This window comes from Parasteatoda tepidariorum, chromosome 1, assembly GCF_982258835.1.
Source record: "Parasteatoda tepidariorum strain Cologne lab strain chromosome 1, Ptep-v5.0, whole genome shotgun sequence".
Classification (NCBI taxonomy): domain Eukaryota; kingdom Metazoa; phylum Arthropoda; class Arachnida; order Araneae; family Theridiidae; genus Parasteatoda; species Parasteatoda tepidariorum.
This window is the reverse complement of record NC_141755.1, coordinates 69,210,827-69,230,802: the sequence shown is the minus strand read 5'-3', so window position 1 is coordinate 69,230,802 and position 19,976 is coordinate 69,210,827. Positions and strand designations below refer to the sequence as shown.

At 30.9% G+C, this 19,976-nt stretch overlaps 1 protein-coding gene across 1 annotated transcript in view; it reads left to right on the top strand.

Annotated features, from left to right (window-relative positions):
- LOC107444493 (cubilin) overlaps nt 1-19,976 on the top strand; it is an 83,985-nt gene that overhangs the window by 45,833 nt on the left and 18,176 nt on the right. Inside the window, exon 6 of the mRNA XM_043056066.3 lies at nt 4,155-4,295. Within this exon, the coding sequence (XP_042912000.2) occupies nt 4,155-4,295 (141 nt within the window). The remainder of the gene's footprint in view (nt 1-4,154; nt 4,296-19,976) is intronic.

Here is a 19,976-nt window from a genome sequence, read left to right as displayed (position 1 = left end):
CCTAAGGCGGCCAGCTGTCCGCCACGCTGAAGGTTTTCACAAATAAAGTTTTTTAAAACATAGCAGGAAATCTGAAGATTAGTGGACAATTAAAGTGTTCCTGTCCAGCAATTTTGTCTTCATATCCAGTTCTGCTGCAGATGTGTTATAGCTCTTGAGGATGTTTGAAATTATATAGCTACAACGCTTAAGAAAAAAAAACTAAAATGCTAAATACATGAAAAGAACACGAAAACGAATAAATTTTTTATGGTATCAATTTCTATTTCTATATAATTTTTTATGGTATCAAATTCTATTTCTATATCTGTTACGTCAAGCACTCAGGTATTATAATTTGATCTAGTTGTGCTTGTATAATTTTGATCTAGTTGCGCTTTCTACGTCATTTTGTTAACATCGTTTGGTTTGTTATTTCTAAGTTAACTTTCAAAAAATTGGCTGGCATCAGCATTTTTATTCTTTAAGTTGTTTATTTTTTCTTTTGGAATTCGTTCCTTTTTAGCGAAATGTTTTTCAACCTAATCGAATTCTTTGCCGACTGTTCTCTGTATATATAAAGAAAACAAAGTAAATATTTTTAAAGTGTTGTGAAAAGAATTTTTAGTTGTACAAAGTACTACAATATCGCTATAAAAATTATCGTCTTCGCTTAAGAAAAAAAAATAGAGCGTGGAAAGAAGAAGAAAAACTTATTATAACAATTATGAACAGCGACAAATATATCAAAGCGAAGCGTTCTATTTACGTATCGAATATGTTGCCACATTTTTAATACAAAAGTTAAACTTTTCTCCACTTTAATAAATGTAAACTAATGCGAACTTTACAATTAAATTATTAATTCCTTCGTATATTATTGGTTTAAGTTGTCGAAAATTAATATTCAATTGTGAGGTTCGCATTAGCATACATTTATAAGAGTGGGGGAAAAGTATATGCATTTTTTAATAGTTTTTTGAATATGGCTCTTTGAAGACGAAAAAGCAGACGAAAAGCATAGACTTACAAAATGACTGATAACTAAATAACTAATCAAAATTTTTGAAAAAGAAAAAAAATACTTCTTCATTATGTCAAAACACAATTATGGGCCGAGTTTCGTGCCCGGGCGAGGCTTCTGGGGCGATATATTGTGATTACAGACACACACACACACACAGCCGCGTTTATTATTATGTATAGATTTAATTGTATGTGAGCTATGAGCTAGAATTTGTCTCGCTGTATTTTAAAAAGAAAACGATTTGGGTTTCAGGTTGTCTTGACGATATGATGAAATAACTTGTGCAAATAAACACAGCACTTTAATTTACATAAGTTGATCTATCATATTCGCGATCGCAACGAACTATAGGGGGCGTTGTTGTATGAGACGCTTACCTGCGATTTCTCTATGAACCGTCATTCAGTTACTCTGGAGACGTCGTTAATGTAGCGTGTAGCATTGCAACGTTCCTTCTTTAATGTGGCTTATTAAATTTAAAAAAGAAAAATGCTTGATCTTCTTTCTTGTACAACCGAAAACAAAATGGTATCTCTTTTTATTAGAGAAGGAACATCCAAAACACATCGGAAAAATATTTGTACATTAACAGAAAAAAATATGTATATTCTTATAAGAGTTAAAACCTAATGCCCGAGAAATAGTATTACTAAATTTAATGATATAACATGAAAGGCCCATTTAAACTTTACATTCCATAGTTTTAAGAATCATATTAGTTCAAAAATTAAAATGAACAAAAAGTATACATAAGCCTCATAATTTTATGAAATTTAATTTTGTAAACAACGTTTTTTGACAACAATTTTTATCAAAAAATTTCAAGTTTCAATAAAAATCATTATTTAGAAACTAAGAAACGTAAAATAAAGAATGCTGACGAAACAAAAACAAAAACAATTCTTTTTTGTCGCCATTTTTAGTGCTACGAATATTCGTCTTTGGGATTTGCCAAAAACAAAACAAGATGCAATTTTATTTTTTCAGGAGGGAAATATTTTACCGAAAAAACGAAAATGTACCAATTCCCACAACATAAAACTTTATCTTGGTAAACGTACGTTTTGGAAATGTTATTTCATTTGGAATCTTATTCATCAGAGTTCATATGGCGATATGATTGTTTTGAATCTATGCTAAACTCTATATCGGCTCATTTTCCACCGAAATCCGATTAACTATTTTGATTTTAAATAAAGTGTTTTATTTTATGAATTGTCGCAAAAATTTTAAGTGTAGATTGGCGGCACTTAAAAACCGCCAAATCTGTAGCGGCGGTGGCGTTAATATGTAAGTACCGAATTTTTATTCCATACTTTTCTGAATCATATTATTTCAAACATTGGAATATACAAGAAGTATACATAAACACATAATGTAATACCATTTAATTTTTCAAAAGTATTTTGAGAACAATTTTTATCAAAAAATTATAAACTAAAAAACGGAAAATAAAGAATTCTTAGGATAAAAAAAACGATTTTAAGAATTCTTAACATTGAAATAAAAACTTTCATATTGTTCCTTTTTTTATTATTCTTATAGTTCTTAATCAGACGTAAAAAACCATTCTCTAGAGAACCATCATCAAATGAAAAAAAAAATATTTACAAGCAAATTTTTTATTGTAAAAATCATTGCACTTACCTGATTTATGATTCCCGGAGAATTCCAAAATGATAAGTTCCTTGTTTGAAAACTTTATTCTCAAATAATAGATACATAGTTTATACCTTCATTACTTTTAGATAACATACTACACAGCAAAATTTTATAATTGATATGAATTTGAATATGTAGCTAAAAACAGAATAGCTGAATTCTAGTTGAACTTATTCTTTCAAAATTAAAAAAAACTTACCAAGAAAACGATTAAAATTAATTAAGAATCAGCACAAATGGTACTATTTCAAGTAACTTGGATAATTTTTTATTGTTGTTTTCCGAATTATATGGATACAGAAATATATACTATTCTATAACGAAGAAGAATATGCTATAACTATTACAATTCTGTATGTTCTGAATTCATATTTATTCACTGGAATGACGAAAGCAATGTTGACTTCACTTTAATTCGTAATGAATTGAAGACAGAAGAAATGCATTTTACCTTAATACACACATCTGTAACAGTATCCGAAATCGGAAGTCATCAGTTGCAAGTTTGTTGATAATAGAAATTAAAAATTATTGAGGAATTTTTCTTCAAATGTTTGGCGTGTTCTGTTCCTGAAAGATTTACTAATATTCTGGAGATTTTTTTCAAGTTCTTCGGCCTTTTTCTTAGGGAAATTTTGTTTCTTATTTGCTGCTAAAAAATGGCGTCTGATTCAGTCAATGACTTTGATGGAACTAAATGAAAACGTGATAAATTAATGTCCGATATTTACAGGCTCCCGCTAGACGGCGTACTCGAGCGTTGCGATCGCGAATTGTAGCAGCAATCAGAAATCCACATCGTTTTCTTTTAAAAAATAAAACGTGACAAATTCTAGCTTATAGCTCATTCACAATTAAGTAATAAATAAAATGATTCTATTTTGAACAAATATTTTCTTTTGTGGAAATAATAAGGTATTAATTTGCAGTGATCATGTTTTCATCTTCTTCGCATAATGTAAATGTTCTAATTTTTTTATTTTCTGTGCAGAATTTGTTCCATTTGAGGCTGAAAAAGACGAAATAATTTTGACATTCACATCTTATTTATTATTTAATTGTATGTGAGCTATGAGCTAGAATTTGTCTCGCTGTATTTTAAAAAGAAAACGATGTGGGTTTCAGGTTGTCTTGACGATATGACGAAACAACTTGTGTAAATAAAAGTGTTTGTTTTCTTTAAAATTAATGATAAATAAATAAAAATTCTGACTCCATTTTATAAAAAGAAAACACAACACTTTAATTTTCACAAGTTGATCTATCATATCGTGGCATCAGTCTAAATTTCACATCATTTTCCTTTAAAAATAAAACGAGACAAGTTCTAGCTTATAGCTCATTCACAATTAAATAATAAATAAAATTATTCTATTTAGAACAAAAATTTTCTTTTGTGGAAATAATAAGGTACTAATTTGCAGTGATCATATTTTCCTCTTCTTCGCATAATCTAAATGTTTTTATTTTTTTATTTTCTGTGTAGAATTTGTTCCATTTGAGGCTGAAAAAGACGAAATAATTTTGACATTCACATCTTCGGACAGCAGCCGTTCGAACAACTTCGATATTCAAGTAACGCAAATGCCTGGTCCATGCGACGGTTCCCCGTCTCCCAACATAACAGGTACAACCTTGGAAGGGGGACTGAGCACTCTTGCACAAAATTCACAGGTGGAGACAAGCACTCTTGCACAAACTGTATCGGTGGAGACAAGCACTCTTGCACAAACTTCAGAGAATTAGTGCACTTGCATTACTTACTAACAATAAATTTCTTAGTAACTGCAATGTGATTTTACGATTGCAATTTCTCTAGCGCTGTGATTTCTATTTGTTTGTGATGGTTTATAATGGTGACTTGTGATTTTAAACTACATCGTCATGCATGCATATTAAATAACATTTCTTCATTTCATATCATTAGTGTAGACGTGTATCATCGGAATTCTTACAGAAATCCATATTGCTTTATAACAGTAGTAAGTATGTTACCCCAGCAATCTGCCAAGAGGTATAAAAACAGTTCAAATGAGTAAAACAGATTTGAAAGTCTTCAGACTTTTTCTACCACTGGTATTTTGCCAAAGCATAAAATTTATAACATTTACTCAATCAATCGGAGTGAAGAAACGCACGCCAAAATAGTAAAAAAATATGTATTAGACAATTTTTTTAAAACTAAAATCTATTTTAACAATCTGTTCATACTTAGCACCACAGGCTACCACTATCAAGGACAGACATTAAGATTGAAAATTTGGGCTTTTAATACTTGCAACAAGCTGAAATAAAGTATTAGGTCTACCAGGATATTTTGTCTCCGAAAGAACACGCCCCATTATACGAAGATGCAAAAGGCGTCTTTATCTTATATAAAAAAAAATGTATTAGAGCATTTACTCTTAAATGTATAAATCAGATGGTACTGCTTTGTTCTACCGGTTACTTTCGTTACTAGTTTGAACATGCATGCACATGATCTTTTGAGCCATGTATGCTATGTCTCTTTAAGCTAGAACATTACCATTGAGTTAAAAGTTAAATACCCTACCACTTTCTTTTAAAGAACTTTTTGCATTGCTGTGAAAGGAGGCGTATACTATAGTGGGCATTAGATGATCCTCGACTAGGAAGTAGTTCACCCCAATTAAAAAACATACCCTAATTTATTTATTATTTTATTTTGCTCATAGTCAGATCACCCTCTAATACTCACTCAGCTATGGATACTCCTAAGGAAATGGAAATAACTACTAAGATTATCCTCGACTCGGGAGTATAGCACCCCAACAGTTAAGTTACTATATATTCCTTTAAGTACACAACAGCCCTAAATAGAGCACCATCATCTACCTTAAATATACTACCTTCATAACTTATGGATACTTCTGAGGAGAGGAAATGACTATTAAGATGATCCTCGATTCGGGAGTATTCCATTCTCCAGATTTCACTAGTTCTCTAGTCGTTCCATAAGCCGCCAATTACCCAATCACCTCCTATGCCTAACGCCAAAAGTCACAGTCGCCCACGGGCCAAATAGAGAGATAAAGAAGTCAGTTACTCGCTTCGCTGTCAGGTACTTCGCAAAACCACATATCAAGTCAAGTCATACTTTCCTGGACAGAACTTTCCAGTAGATCTAATAATCACTAAGAAATCATGTTACTTTCAACTTTCTTCCATTTAAAAAATTGCGGCAAAGATTTTATTAATAACCACTTTTTATATATATATTGTTTTTCGCTAATTCCATATTTGATATTAGTATCACGTAAAACCACTTATGGAACTCTGTTCGAACATCTAACGAATAAAATCCATTCCAACAAATGACTTTTATGAACAAATAAAAAGAATACATAAAAAATATTTAATAAGCTTCCCCAAACGTGTAGTAAATTTTATTTAAAGTTAAACAAAACTTATTTCTTCCTTTAAAGTATTTTTTCGAATTCCTGTATTCTTCTACTAACAACACAAAATATAAAACCTTATTAAAACACACAAATTTACAATTTGAAGAAAGAAAGAATAAGACTTACTATAGTTCCAAACATGTAAACAATAGACTTTCAATAGACTTTTTATTAGACAATAGACTTTTTATTAACATTACTTGTAAAAAAATAAATAAAATAAAGCAAATAATTGGATACCTACAAGTGACGTAATCGTTGGTAAATCGTAGCATTTGTTGATTCATAAGTCAATCAGGTTCGACACACCCTTGTGGCATCGCTTATAGACATGGAATTAAATCTTATTTAAACCACATGGTTAGGCATAATCACTTCACTTCTTCTCATGTTGCAAGTACCCAATTGCAAAAAACTTTTATGAGAAATTTCTTTTCAGATAGTCTGTTGCTTAGCAAGCATGGGAAAAACTGCCATACAAAAAATCTGTTATCAACTGGAAAAATCTAAAGTGTTTATCAAATACTTTTTAGTTGCATAGTAATGGTGAGGATTTTGATAAAATTTCCCCATAGGTCTTGAATTATGATGCAAAATTCCCCTTAACGCAGTGTGTTGCAAGTGGCAAGTCTAATACGATTAATTCACTGACCTGAATTATTATTTCTTGAACATTTTTTTCTAATAATTATTGAAAAAATTTCATTCAATTAAAAGAAATCGAACTAAAAGCGATAAAGTTACAATTCCGAAAATGAGTTCATATTTAATTATTACGCGTAGCTTATTTCTCATTTGCGAAAAGTTGAAAATTAAAATAATCGAAAATCTACCTTTTTGAGCTACTCTTGTTCCTCTTGTCAGATTGCCAGCTACATGATTAAAAAACCAGGTCCAACAGTATTGGCTTTTACTATTAAATCATTATGTCTGCATGTTCATTTATAAGAAAAAAGTTTAAATATAAGAATATTTCTTTACATAAGTTACTGACAAAAGGGGAAATTTGTCATTGTAGTGCCAATGCCGAGAATCGGCTGGCGATGTATGAAATGATGAAGCATTTCAAAAATTGTTTATTCATTACTTACAATGCTCCATGACAAACAGACAAAGTAAGAAATATAAATATTTAAACCTTTTAATTGATATGATTATGATTCATTAGTATTACTTGAAAGAAATTTATCAGAGCATCAAGCTAGTTCCTATTTTATTTTTCTTTCTGTAGTGAGAATGGCAGAAATTTTTTGCAATCTTCATGTATTACCAGGATATCATATCGATCATATGATCATATCGATCATATAATCATATCGATAACCCGATTACTGGGATCACAACATAGCAGAAATGTGTGTGGCGTTGCTTAGTATATGCTTAGCCAGCACTGAGGTTAGCTAGCACTATTTCTTACACTGAGGTTAAGTTTAAGGGCAATAGCCCTGTATTCTCTACGTTTTTCCTTTTCTAACTGAATATTAATGATAACCAAGTAAGCCTGTTTTTGCCTAAAAACACCAGGATCGCATTTCCCATTTTGCCAGTAACTTATATGTGAAGAGTAATAATAATTTAAATACATATCTATAAATTATTTAAGTTTATTTATATGCATAAATGAAATAATTCCTATTTCTGTAGAAAAATTTCATGTTGCAAATTTATTTGTTGCATTTGTATCAAATTCACTTGTAAAAAGATCTGTTTGCATACTTTATTTTTTATCATCGCAAAATTAATAAATTAAAAAAATAAAATATCACAATAATGAATTGTTTTTCTAAATTTATATCTATAAAATTCATTTTCTCAAAATGATCTTCCCAAAACCCAAGCTATAGGTAATCCATATATTATAATATTTTCTAATATTTATACGTTTTTTCCAGACAAAGAAGGAGATTTTTCCCATCAAAATGATTAATTTCGCTAAATGATCTTACAACAATAGCTTACCTAAAGTCAAATTATTCCGCAATAATTATTTCCTGTTGTTAATGCATTATATTTACAGAAAAAAAAGGTTGCACAAAAGTAATAATTATCTAATCTGCCATTTTAATAAATTTATCATTTAGTTGGTAACCAATTTTACAAGAACCTAAGTAGGAAGTGGCCTAAGCTACGGAACTTGAGGCATGATTGTCGGGCCTTTTTGCCACCCTGAATATATTATTATTGTATATATTGCCACTATATATTATATTACCTAAATATATTACCACTATATATTATATTGCCTAAATATATTACCACTATATATTATTACCCGAGTCTAATTGATATACGTCTATTTGAAGCAACAAAATTAATTAAACAGATTAATTAAATTTTGTCCTTACTTTCGCTTGATTTATACTATCGTATTTTTGTTACCGTTATCAGCGTTATTTACCCTCAAATAAAAATAGCAAAAAAATTATCTTATCTATTAAAAAAATACAGCCCTTGTCAAAAATTTAAGCTTGTTTTTTTTCTTCGTCTTTTTTTTAAATTTAAAATAATAGACACGGCATTGATCCTAAACCTTCTTTATAGGATTTGTTTTCAAAATAGGAAACGAAAATACATTGTTATTCTATATTTATACGGAATGTTTGGGAAAGTTTGCTTTCATCAAAGTACCGACCTTTGGCCTGTATAACAGCTTTTCATACGCAAGACTTTCGTTTGAAAAATGTATCGAAAGTTTGTCAAAGTACATGACCCCAGAAGCTTTGAAAAGCTTTTTATAGGTCTTCTGTATTTGTTATCATCTACTTAAGGACATCCCTCACCTGTTCATCTTACAGAAGGTCGATTGGTGACAGATCTGGAGACTGTGACAGCTACTCCATTGTTTGATGGTTAGAGCATCTTTTTGTTTCTTTGATAATAACTACAGGACTTGGAAGTATGCTTTGGATCATAATTTGACTTGAAAACTAAACCACACTCCAAAAATCACGTTCATGTCGCCTTAATATGATGCTATACGCATGCATTTTGTTTCATTCAATTGCTTCTAACTAAATAACTAACTTGCTTACCTGCAATACATCTCCCCACGGTAACACTGACTCCTCCATATGCTTCACTGCAGGCACTACTAAATTGGGATAGATGCGCTCATTCAGGTAAACGACGCCCAAACGTTTGATGATGGAAATCGAATAATTATAATTCAGATCATTCGATCCAGAGAACCTTCTTTCTTTGCACTTCGGTTCAGTTTTTACTTTTTACCCAGAAGTACGTTTCTTAATGTTTGTTTTTTTCGGATGTGTTGTTTCTTTACCGACATCCTACCCCAAAGACCATAGGCTTCTGAGCACCAGGAACTAATACCAGGAAGAATAGGTTTCAAATACCAGGAACTATAACCAGGAATCATAGGTTTCCAAGCACCAGGAACTAATACCAGGAACCATAGGTTTCCAACTACCGCCGTTCTGTCTGATGTCGACTGAGAGTGACTCTTTCGTAACTGCCTTGCTACTTCTGCTGAAGAGGTTAAAGATTGATTACTTGTGTGCTTGTTGTCACGATAAAGTTGTCCTCAATAGAAGTGATTATTTTTGAACTATCAGTTCATTTTCTTGTAATATTTTTACCAGTTTTTGGCCTTCTTTCTATAGTTCGACGCACTACACCACTTATTTTTTGAGCGGCTGCGCAATTTCCCACAACAAAAAGTCCTCTTCTTTCAAAATTATTACAGCTTTTCTCTGGTTTCAATTATAAAGGAGAACTAAAAGTGCATGCGTAGAACTAAAGTGTCCAACACGTATATCGACACTCAATTCACATTCCTTAGCATAGATATTGCTTAGTTTGGATGTTTAGTTTGGAAACAAGAGTTCAATGAACAAAGTTGTGGACCGATACGATGTATTCTGTTTGAAAGTTCCTGCAAAAACAGGAATGTGCTTAGACTTTTGATAAGGACTGTATATCTTATAAAAAATATATAAACTCGTTATGAAATAGAAACTTAAAAAGAATACTTTTAAAAAATTATCATATATTTTTCTGAATACCAGCATAATTTTATAAGTACCAGCCAGTATTTCATATGCAATATTTTTTAAATTTTTGATGACTGGAAATAGTACTGTAAAAAACAAAGCAAAGCAACGGGGATAAATCAAAAATAAAGATACAGAAATAGACATGCTTTAGTTTATGCTCCATAAACACTAACGCAAAATTTTGTGTCTAGGCACAGAGGAAGATTCTTGTTTAAGAGAACTGAAACTGTAATATGCTCATTTCTGTTCCTTTATTAGCGTTGTTTTGCTTTATTTATGCAAAGTATACCTTATCCTCATTTTTATAATACTAAACTGTTACCAAGCACCCGTTCTTCAGCTAAAGCCGATGATCAAAAATATGGGAGAACTTAGTCTTGAAAATATAAAAAGAGGAAAATAAGAGCAGAGCTGCAAAACAGGACTGATAGTCCTTATATAGCAAGACGGAAAAGAGCAAAAACTGGTACTAAAGACATTTCATTCTGGCATTTTTTTCGAGAAAAATTTTATTTCTGTAACTACCGGGAAATTTTTTATAATTATAGCATATATATAAAACTGCTTTTTTTTTCTCAAGAAAAAGTAGATATTGCTTAATAGTATGAAAAAGAGAATGGATTTACTCCCTCCGAAAACTAGTAAAGACTCAAATGATTTTACTACGAGTTTTTCCTCTTTTCCGTCCCGCTTTCACCCATGCTGCAAAATATCAGAACACACCATGTAATACTAGTATAAAGTAACACCCATTTTTCACTTCTTTTTTGAGAGCAGTGAAATATTCGTAACTACCACTTATTAACAGTTATTATGTGTTTATATATATTCGCTGGTGAAATACTCAAAAAAGATTCAAACACTAGGCTTCCAGCTCATTTTTTCACAACTGAACCAATTCTCTCAAATAAATTTTACTGTAATTAATAGATCTTACAAAAAAGTCCTGTCTAAGAGCCAGATAACTTCAGTATTTGTCACGTTCACACCGGGAAAAGGGAAAATACTGGTAGAAGAACTATTTCAATATTAGATAATATTCGGGGAGAGTTAATCTATTCTCAACAATAACAATTCACTGTAAGGAAACTTATCATGGCGAAGAAGCAATTCAATATAAAAATTGCATCCGTTAAAAACAATTGGTAGTTATGGATTTTTATTATTCCCGGAAAAAAACTAAGAAATGAAATTTATTGCTACCAGTTTTAACTCCGGTGCGCTGCCAAGATGAGACAATCTAGCGTGACCCACCGGTGTGTCACCCCGGCGTCAACGTGTTAATGACTACATGCGCTTGGCACTCTAATCTATTTTAATTGACAATTCTATAGCCACTGCAGTCCTTTGACACCGCAATCGCATCACAATAACTAATTGCATCTTTATCAGGATTTTGTAAGCCAATCTTTTCTCTTAATTTCTTCTTTTAATTCACGATTAAAGCTAATGCAAGTTTTAATATCCCATTGTGAACAGTTAAAAGCCCCTACGAGGCCTAAAGGCCTAGAACAACCAAATGACTATGACTTTCGCTAAAGTGAAGCAAGTGCGTACGTTTTAACAGTTAATAATTGGTGATAGTACTAAATAGTTAACTTGTTTTGAAACAAAGATTGAAGCAAGATTCTTTTACGACTAGTGCTTAATATTTTCTGGAAATTGACAAATCTGATTAGAAGTGAGCATTTTCGCATCATACGCATAATTACAGCATGAGCATCATTAAAACATGCGAATCATGACATCATACACTTGCATTACTATGCAGTCTTACATCAATTTGTGCATGAGCATGGAAGCCCTTTTGAGTATCAGGACTCCTCTTCTCGTAAGTCTGAGTATTTTTCTTGAAAAAAATGACCTAAAAATATCTTGGAATTTGACTGATCATATAGGCTACTATTGTTGTTTATTTCTGATATAAACATAAGCTCGAACAATAAACGTGTACCCCCCTCTGTTAACTTAAAAGACCTTGTCTCCTCTGTTATCACATATATGTCAGAATTATTTTTTACTAGAGTTTAACACCTATGTTAGCCAGGGGACTAAAGATATGGGCATAAACTTTATCATCATTTAATAGTGGTTGTCATCGCGTTTCATTTTTTAATAAACTAGAACGACTATGGTTTCTTCGCATTAATGCATTTATTTTTTCCCTCAAAAAAGTCGATATTTTTTTTAAAAAAAATCCTTTTATTGATAAAATATATAATTATTCTAATTATATGAAGGAATATTTTGTCAGTATGCTAATTGTAACAAAATGACCGATTACTTAAATTTGAAAAATAATCAGTTGGACAAAAGAAAATTAATTCAGCGATACAGAATGTCCGACTTTATAAAAGTAATTTTACTTGTTAACAGCATATGAAGATAGCCTTATATTGTAATACAGTTCAATGTCGAAAGATTTTTAACTCTCTTTAAATCTTTTATGTATTTAAAACTTTCAAAATAAATATTGAGATTTATATCTAGCAATATCTAATCTTTTTCTATCAACTTTTTTTTATTTATTAATTTTCTGTTACTTTTGACGTCAAGTCAAGCTACAGCTTATAAAATGAAGAGCTCGAGAGAGATAAATATATTTTTATACAAATCATTATTGAATTTCATTATCATTATTATCTTTAGGAATCATCATTATTATCATCATCATTAAAAGAAAGAAAAAGAGTGAAAAATATTCGGTGAAAAAATACTTAAAACTAGTAATAATTCTCAAACAAATTAAAATTTCGAAAAATCGAAAAAAATTTTGTTAAGTTCATAAACAAAAACGATTACATTCAGTACGCCATGTCTCAACTAATGCAATCTGTAGTTGCATTTCAGCAGGCAAAAATCGCTTGCATGACACATTTTACTAGTTACAATTGATAATTCTCAAACTAATAATCGAATCTTAATTTTTTTTTTACTCCATGGCACTCCAGAATGTGTAAAAAAAGTAGTAGTTGGAAAGTATGGGTAAAATACAATAGGAGTCGGAGAGGACAGAAATGTGTACTAACTCATCTCTCCATGACTCCACATAGTTGCTGCACTGATAAGTGTGCAATCAATTACACCAGTAAATATTATTTAGAACAAAAACTAGCAAGCAAATATGTTAGAAAAAAGAATACTACTAAGTATTAAAATGTAAGATAAAGAGGGGTATAACCAAGTAGATGAGATTGGAAGGTCTGTTGAAGCTTATCTATACAACCTACGCTGTTAGATTTAATCAAAATATTCATTATTTAAATGGATATAATAAACCATTCTTAAGAAGTCATGGATGCACTATTTTTTTAAACATGATTCTTTTCTAGAAAAAGTCATATCTTCCTGTCTTACCGTAGTGGTTAAGCCCGGTAGTACATGGAATAGGAATTTAGATATACTAGAATTTCAGTGAAAAAGTATCAGATATTTTTTTATTTAATATGATGATATAAGAATATTATATATGATCTGCACTTGTGTTGTGGTTATCTTCTTCCTCCGCTGCAATGCAGCTTTTGTGGGCCCAGCAGAAACACTTTCAATTAGGAATCCACCCTGTTCCTTTATTTAGTTGGAAAATAGGTGATTGCAATGTAAACAATCAACATCCAAGGTGTTTTTATCACCTTCATCGGAAAAATCTTTAATCAAGGATTAAAGTTTTCTTTTGCGGTACAGTTTCTTACATCAGTTTTTCATACACTTCTCTTTTTGGTCACTTTCTTTCTTTCTTAAGATTTTTATTAAGCTGTCGCTAAACAACTTTCTTTTCTTTGATATCACTTTTTTTTAATGTTCTTCTTTCTTTACATTCAGCAGATATTTAAAATTAGCTTAACATAGCGAAAATGTTAAAGGTAGATTTTCCCTTAATTATATCATTTGCCCTGGTTTTCTTATTCGAAGTGGTGGCATTATATCATTGTACTATGTTTCAAATGCTAAAGGAGTAGCCACAGAGTTGTCACTCATTAAAACCTATGGTTCTAAATTTTTGAAACAATAGGGCACATTTTGGCATGTTTCGGCATTCTTAGGTTTAAGGAGAAATCCAGAATTAGCTAGAGATTCAAGCTTACTTTGTGTTTTTAAATCTGTATTAGCTCCTAAAGGTTACCTGTTCCTACCCTCTCCCATGAGCTTTCCCGTCTTATCCCGAGAGCAGGAGTTATTGAGACAGAATCATACTCCTACTAGGAAAATCTTAATTGCTTATTAAAGTGTTAATCCTCAGTAAACATATAATAAGTTGGACTAAAAAGAGTAAGTATAACTTTAATCTATATAAATAAAGCAGAATGTTTATATGTATATGGGTGGGTGTCTATACACCTCACACAAATCCGCAATTCCGAACTGATCAGCACAAAATTTGGCGTATATGTTACCGTTAAAACGTTGAATGCCATGGGGGTCACCTAGTTATTTTGTTAAATAACGGATTTCACACTTTAACAGGATGGACCTTATTGTCAACATAAAAACTCTGTTCGATCACCGGGACCGAAAGAAAGAATTTTCCTTAGGAAATAGAGCCCTCTCCTCCCAATGAGGAAACCCAGGTTCGAATCACAGCGATGCCTGGTTGATACGAATCGGCAACCGGCTTTCACCAATCACAGTGCTGATGTAAAATGTTCTCAGTGGCAGACGGATCATGGGTTAGAGTCCCTTTGCCGTCAGGTTAACCGTGGATGGTTTTCGTGGTTTTCCTCTGCATGTAACGCAAATGTCGGATAGTTCCACTAAAAGTCCTCCATGAAGGCAAATTTCTCACAATACTTGATTCTTGTCTTCTGGATTGGGTTTAAAGTTATAAGACTACGGAGTTGAACATTGGTAGTCGTAAACTCAAAAGTTGGGTCAGCTGTCCAATGACGGTTATAAAATAAAATGAAATAAAATACTTTTTAGTATTAGGGATTTTCTGGCTTGCAGCTCTGATCTATCAAAAAGTAGTTTTATAAATTGTTTATCTTCGGTTTCCTATGTTAGGTTATTGGAAGTAAAATCAATGATAATAACTACTCAACGTATAGGAAATGACATCAACAAATTCGTATTTTAAAGAGTATATGAAACCACGTAATTCTTTTATTGATACTTACGCTTTTATATCATGTTTCTGAGTGAATTAGTGAAAATTCAACAAGAACTAATCAAAATAAATTGAAGTTATCTATTAAGCCATAAAAAAAATTACTGCGAATTCTGAATATTACATTTTAAGTGATGCTATGTGTATAGCTGTGTATAGTAATTTTTTTTTCAGTGAGTTGAACTTCTAACTCAGATTATGGTAAAACTAATAATATGAAGTTGCATCATATGCAATGCATGCATCTGAATATACATCAAATAATAACAATGAAAAATAAATAAAGATTGTGTTTAAGGTGCCATGAATGTGCAGGATGGTGACATTAGGGTAGGGGAGAGTGGGGTCAATTGTAACATTTTTTACTTAACTATTTTTAACTAACAAAAAATCCAATATATTATTAGTATTAATTGACAGACGAGTAAAGTAGACTATCCTCTACTAGAAAAAAAAAATAAATACCTGATTTTAAATATTATTATATTAGTTATTAACAATTTTTGACAGTCGTGCAGTTGTTACAATTGTCCCCACTTACGGGGTCAATTGTAACAGTTCATAAATTCAACTAAAACATAGTTAATTATACATATTATCATAATTGTGATATATTTTTTTATTGATCAAAATAGTAGTGATATTTTAGGAGTAAAAATAATAATGAGCAGAAACCTAAAGGGTTAAACTTTTAACTTTAAGGGGTTAAAAATTTTAATTTATGCTGTGAAAGGTGACAAATAAAATAATGCACATGCAACATAATATAAATGATATAGGAAACTATTGGTGGTTCTTAAAGAATTAAGTAATGGTTTGTAAACATAAGATTATTTATTTTCAGCTGTTACAATCGTCCCTTTACTAATTGTTACAATTGTCCCCAAGACGCCATTTCAGCTTCATTTGTTTGAAACAATGCTAGTTAATTAGCAAAACTAATCTTTTTTTTTATTGAAATGTTAATTAAAGTGTCCACTTACATATTCGGTTACTAATTTTCATTTGTTTAAACAAAATTACTTTGTTACAATATAATATTCTAATACCAAAAAAAGTACTTGCGTGGCGTGAAAATATCTTTTGTGATGTAACTCTTTCAAAAGTACATAAAAATGGTTGCCATCAGGGGTGTACATGTAGGTTTATTAAATACACCTTGTGCGCCACCTAGGAACCAAATCTAGAACCCGACACTCGAAATTTTTGCTCTGTTACAATCGTACCCTGTTACAATTGACCCCACTCTCCCCTACTCATCCATTTCGAAGGGCAGAAAAATCTTAATTTTTAATTCCTTAATTCACCATGAAAAAAATATATATTTGTTCCAATTGTGTGTTACAGACTATGAAATTCTTGAAAAAAAGTTTGCGAAGCATATAAGTAGTACTATAATGTCCCTCCGTCGATTTTTCACTCAGACAACTGTTCCTTCAAACCAATATTGCGAAAGCGGAACATCCGACCTCTGTTACGTTTTCGTAACAAGTAGTATGAAATGGATTAAAATATTGCGTTTAAAGTTTTAGTTGCTTTAAATTTTTAATTCCTGTTTTCCCCACGAAACAAATATTGTTTCACTGTGCGTCTGAAACATGCAACGCACCATGAAATTTATGTAAAAAAATCCTTACAAATTGTATACGAATGATAATGTATCTCCGTCGATTTTCTACTCAGACCACTATTAAATTGTCATTTTTTTTCTTCAGATAATTGTTATGTTTTCGTAACTGGAGTTTGAAATGGGCTAAAGTATTGTGTTTAAAATTTTTAGTAGATTTTAATTTTTAATTCCTGTTTTCCCTACGAAACAAATATTGTTTCACTGTGCGTCTGAAACATGCAACGCACCATGAAATTTATGTAAAAAAATTCTTACAAATTGCATACGAATGATAATGTATATCCGTCGATTTTCTACTCAGACCACTATTAAATTGTCATATTTTCCTTCAGATAATTGTTGCGTTTTCGTAACAGGAGTTTGAAATGGGTTAAAGTATTGTGTTTAAAAGTTTTAGTTGATTAAAATTTTTAATTCTTGTTTTCCCCACGAAAAAAATATTGTTCCACTGTGCGTCTGAAACATACAACGTACCATAAAATTTATATACAAAAATTCTTACAAATTATATACGAATGATAATGCATCTCCGTCGATTTTCTACTCAGACCACTATTAAATTGTCATATTTTCCTTCAGATAATTGTTGCGTTTTCGTAACAGGAGTTTGAAATGGGTTAAAGTATTGTGTTTAAAAGTTTTAGTTCATTTTAATTTTTAATTCTTGTTTTCCCCACGAAAAAAATATTGTTCCACTGTGCGTCTGAAACATAGAACATAACATGAAATTTATGTTAAAAAATGTTTACAAATCGTATAGGAATGATAATGTGCTTCCATCGATTTTCCACTCAGACCAACTGTTGTGTTTTCGCAACAGTAGTCTAAAATAGATTAAAGTATTGTGTTTAAAAGTTTTAGTTGATTTTAAGTTTTTATACCTGTTTTTCCCACGAAGAAAATAATTGTTCCATTGTGCATCTGAAACATATAACATACAATGAAATTTTTATTAAAAATTTTTCTACAAATTGTATAAGTACGATAATGTGCCTCAATTGAAGATTTAGGGATTTGTACCACGCCTATAAAATCATTAAAGAGAATTAAAACTCCGTTTGCAAGGATTTGGGAAAAATTTTCGAAATATACAAACAAAAAAATAGTAAGAAAAAGAAAGCAGGAAATGATGAGATAATTCAATGTTTTTTAGGCAGAGACATCGTGTGCAAGTACTAAAACATTAAAGTGTCTATATTAATCGTCTAACAACGCGTGCTTAAGGATCACAGTAAAAAGCAGGGAATTGGGAAACATTTCTCTTTTCTAATACTGAATTGGCAACATTCCAAAGCAGAAATAATTATAGCAAAATATTTTAAACATTGAAAAAATAAGTAGGAAAACATGCCTAATATCGAAGCTTTATCTAAACAAAGTTTACTTCTAAATTATCCTCAAAGTGAGAAAAATATTGCCATTGCAAGGACTTGGTCTTTATCACACAAACAATTGATTAAATTTGGTAAAAGCCATTTTACTCTGAAAAATTCAGAAACATTCCTTGATGAAATCCCGCGATCCCACCATTATGCATTTTCTTTTTCAAAAAGATGAAAATTCAAAACAAGATTTGACATACGAATGCATTCAAAGGAACAAAAGTCCTTGAAGACTTCATAACCATTGTTGGAACCATTTAATAAAAAATTACATTGTGTTAACAACGCGTCTTTCCATAGTTTTGCTCAAAATTATGATTATGTTTATCTTTGTGTGAGGTAAAACATTGCGCATAGTAATTTAGTCGTTCAATTTACTTCTGAATTATGCCGTGTGATGTTTTACAACAATGCTCTTAGATAACTTATTTCGAAGATAGTATCCTGGTATCCAAAACTGTTAGACTTTTCAGAAATAAACACATTTAATTCGTGAGTTTTTATTTATATAATTATGTATTATTTGAGTTATTAATTTAGTTATTTATTTACTGTTTTAAATACTTTGCAATAAAAAACAAAATACCCTTGTAAAAAATGGTTTTATATTCAAGGTTCAAAAAAATTTTTTTTTTGTTTACCACTTTGATTAAGTAAATAACCTGTCACTTATGCGAATGATGTCACCGAATTTATATTTTAAATTAGAGCCCCTGAATTAGACAGGCCGACTTATCATTTATTGTTGGAGCAAAGAGCTAACATAAGGACAGAGAATAAATATTTTCAAGTGGTAGTTTATTAATTGTAATTCTTGGTTTAATAAGTTCGATTTAGTAGATTTTAATCTGCCACTATTACTAAACAATGCGTAGGCTTATATAATACACCACTTTATAGTATTGATTGAGCTGATACAATTCTGAACAACTCCAAAATCAAACAAACAAAGTTTAGAGCAAGCTGCTCAATTTATTTTTGATTCCTTTTTAGTTATTCAAGCAAAGAGCTTGAAACATTCATAAAAGCAACTCCATTGCCTGCTCACATCATTGCTCAACCAAAACTGTTATAAAATTCCAGATGAATGGGATAGGGGCCGCTTCGCGGCCCAGGTGCCCAATAAAATCAAAACACTAAGACTAGTATTGATTGCATGCTTAACATTTCTAAAAGCAAGCAAATATTGTCAACTATTTGCAAAATTTACTTTGTAATTATTTACCGTTTTTTAAGTTATTTTGGCGTGCCTGCAGCAGTTGGCATTTCTGTAATAACATAACGAATACAAAAATAACGTTAACTTGCGAACTTGTTTGCTCCAATATTGCTTGATAGGTCAGCTCTGATAGTATAGGAGCCTTATTTTAAATGGTTTATGAAGCGACGTGTTTCTTATATTAATGCTCTTTTATAGTGTGTTTCTATAAACTTAATTAGTGGAAACTCAACAAGAATTAATAACATTACGTCATAGAAAAATTATGGTAAACTCTATATATCACGTTTTAAGTGACACTATATGTATAATGAATCTTTTAGTGAGTTGAACTCAGATTATGGTAAATCTAATGGTATGAAGCTACAACTGAAACGTACAACAAATGGTAAAAAATAAAGGTTGTATATTAGGTGTCATGAATGTTCATTATGGTGATATTAAGATACTTATTTTTCTGAGAAAGCGATAAAGAATCTATTACTACAATACCTATATTATGTACCTTTTATACCTTTATTATACCGTTATTGTATTA